This window comes from Fulmarus glacialis, unplaced genomic scaffold, assembly GCF_000690835.1.
Source record: "Fulmarus glacialis isolate BGI_N327 unplaced genomic scaffold, ASM69083v1 scaffold15909, whole genome shotgun sequence".
NCBI lineage: Eukaryota > Metazoa > Chordata > Aves > Procellariiformes > Procellariidae > Fulmarus > Fulmarus glacialis.
This window is the reverse complement of record NW_009232745.1, coordinates 3,119-3,643: the sequence shown is the minus strand read 5'-3', so window position 1 is coordinate 3,643 and position 525 is coordinate 3,119. Positions and strand designations below refer to the sequence as shown.

The 525-nt window shown below is 66.9% G+C and overlaps 1 protein-coding gene across 1 annotated transcript in view; it reads left to right on the top strand.

Moving 5' to 3' along the window:
* LOC104082081 (vegetative cell wall protein gp1-like) overlaps positions 1-525 on the top strand; it is a gene marked incomplete at its 3' end in the record, with an annotated part of 3,638 nt that overhangs the window by 775 nt on the left and 2,338 nt on the right. Inside the window, exon 2 of the mRNA XM_009585052.1 lies at positions 305-470. Coding sequence (XP_009583347.1) covers positions 305-470 — 166 coding nt within the window. The remainder of the gene's footprint in view (positions 1-304; positions 471-525) is intronic.

The following is a 525-nucleotide window of genomic DNA, read 5'->3' as shown; positions in this document are numbered from 1 at the left end:
CCGTAGGACCCCGCTCCGCCTCCGTAGGATCCCGATCCACCCCCATAGGATCCCGAATTGCCGGAGGATCCCGACCCGCCTCCGTAGGATCCCGATCCACCCCCGTAGGATCCCGAATTGCCGGAGGATCCCGATCCGCCTCCGTAGGATCCGGCTGCATCCCCGCCCAGCTGGGGGCTGAGGAATCCGGCGGGATCCTTGCAGGGATCCACCCCGGCCGTCAGCGGGACCAAGCGGGAGCCCGAGTCGCAGCGGGCGGAGGCGTCTGGGCCAAAGGGGGGTGTCAGCAGCGCCCGGCTCCCAGGGTCTCCCAGTCCATCCCAGTAACCCCCCGTCTCCATCCCCGTTCCCTCCCAGTTCCCATCCCAGTCTCTCCCAATCCATCCCAGTCCTTCCCAGTCACCCCAGTCCCTCCCTGTCCCCATCCGAGTCCCTCCCAGTATATGCCAGTCCCAATCCCAGTGCCCTGGGTGGGAAGGGGAACCCAGTCTCCATCCCAGTCTGTCCCAGTATATCCCAGTCGCC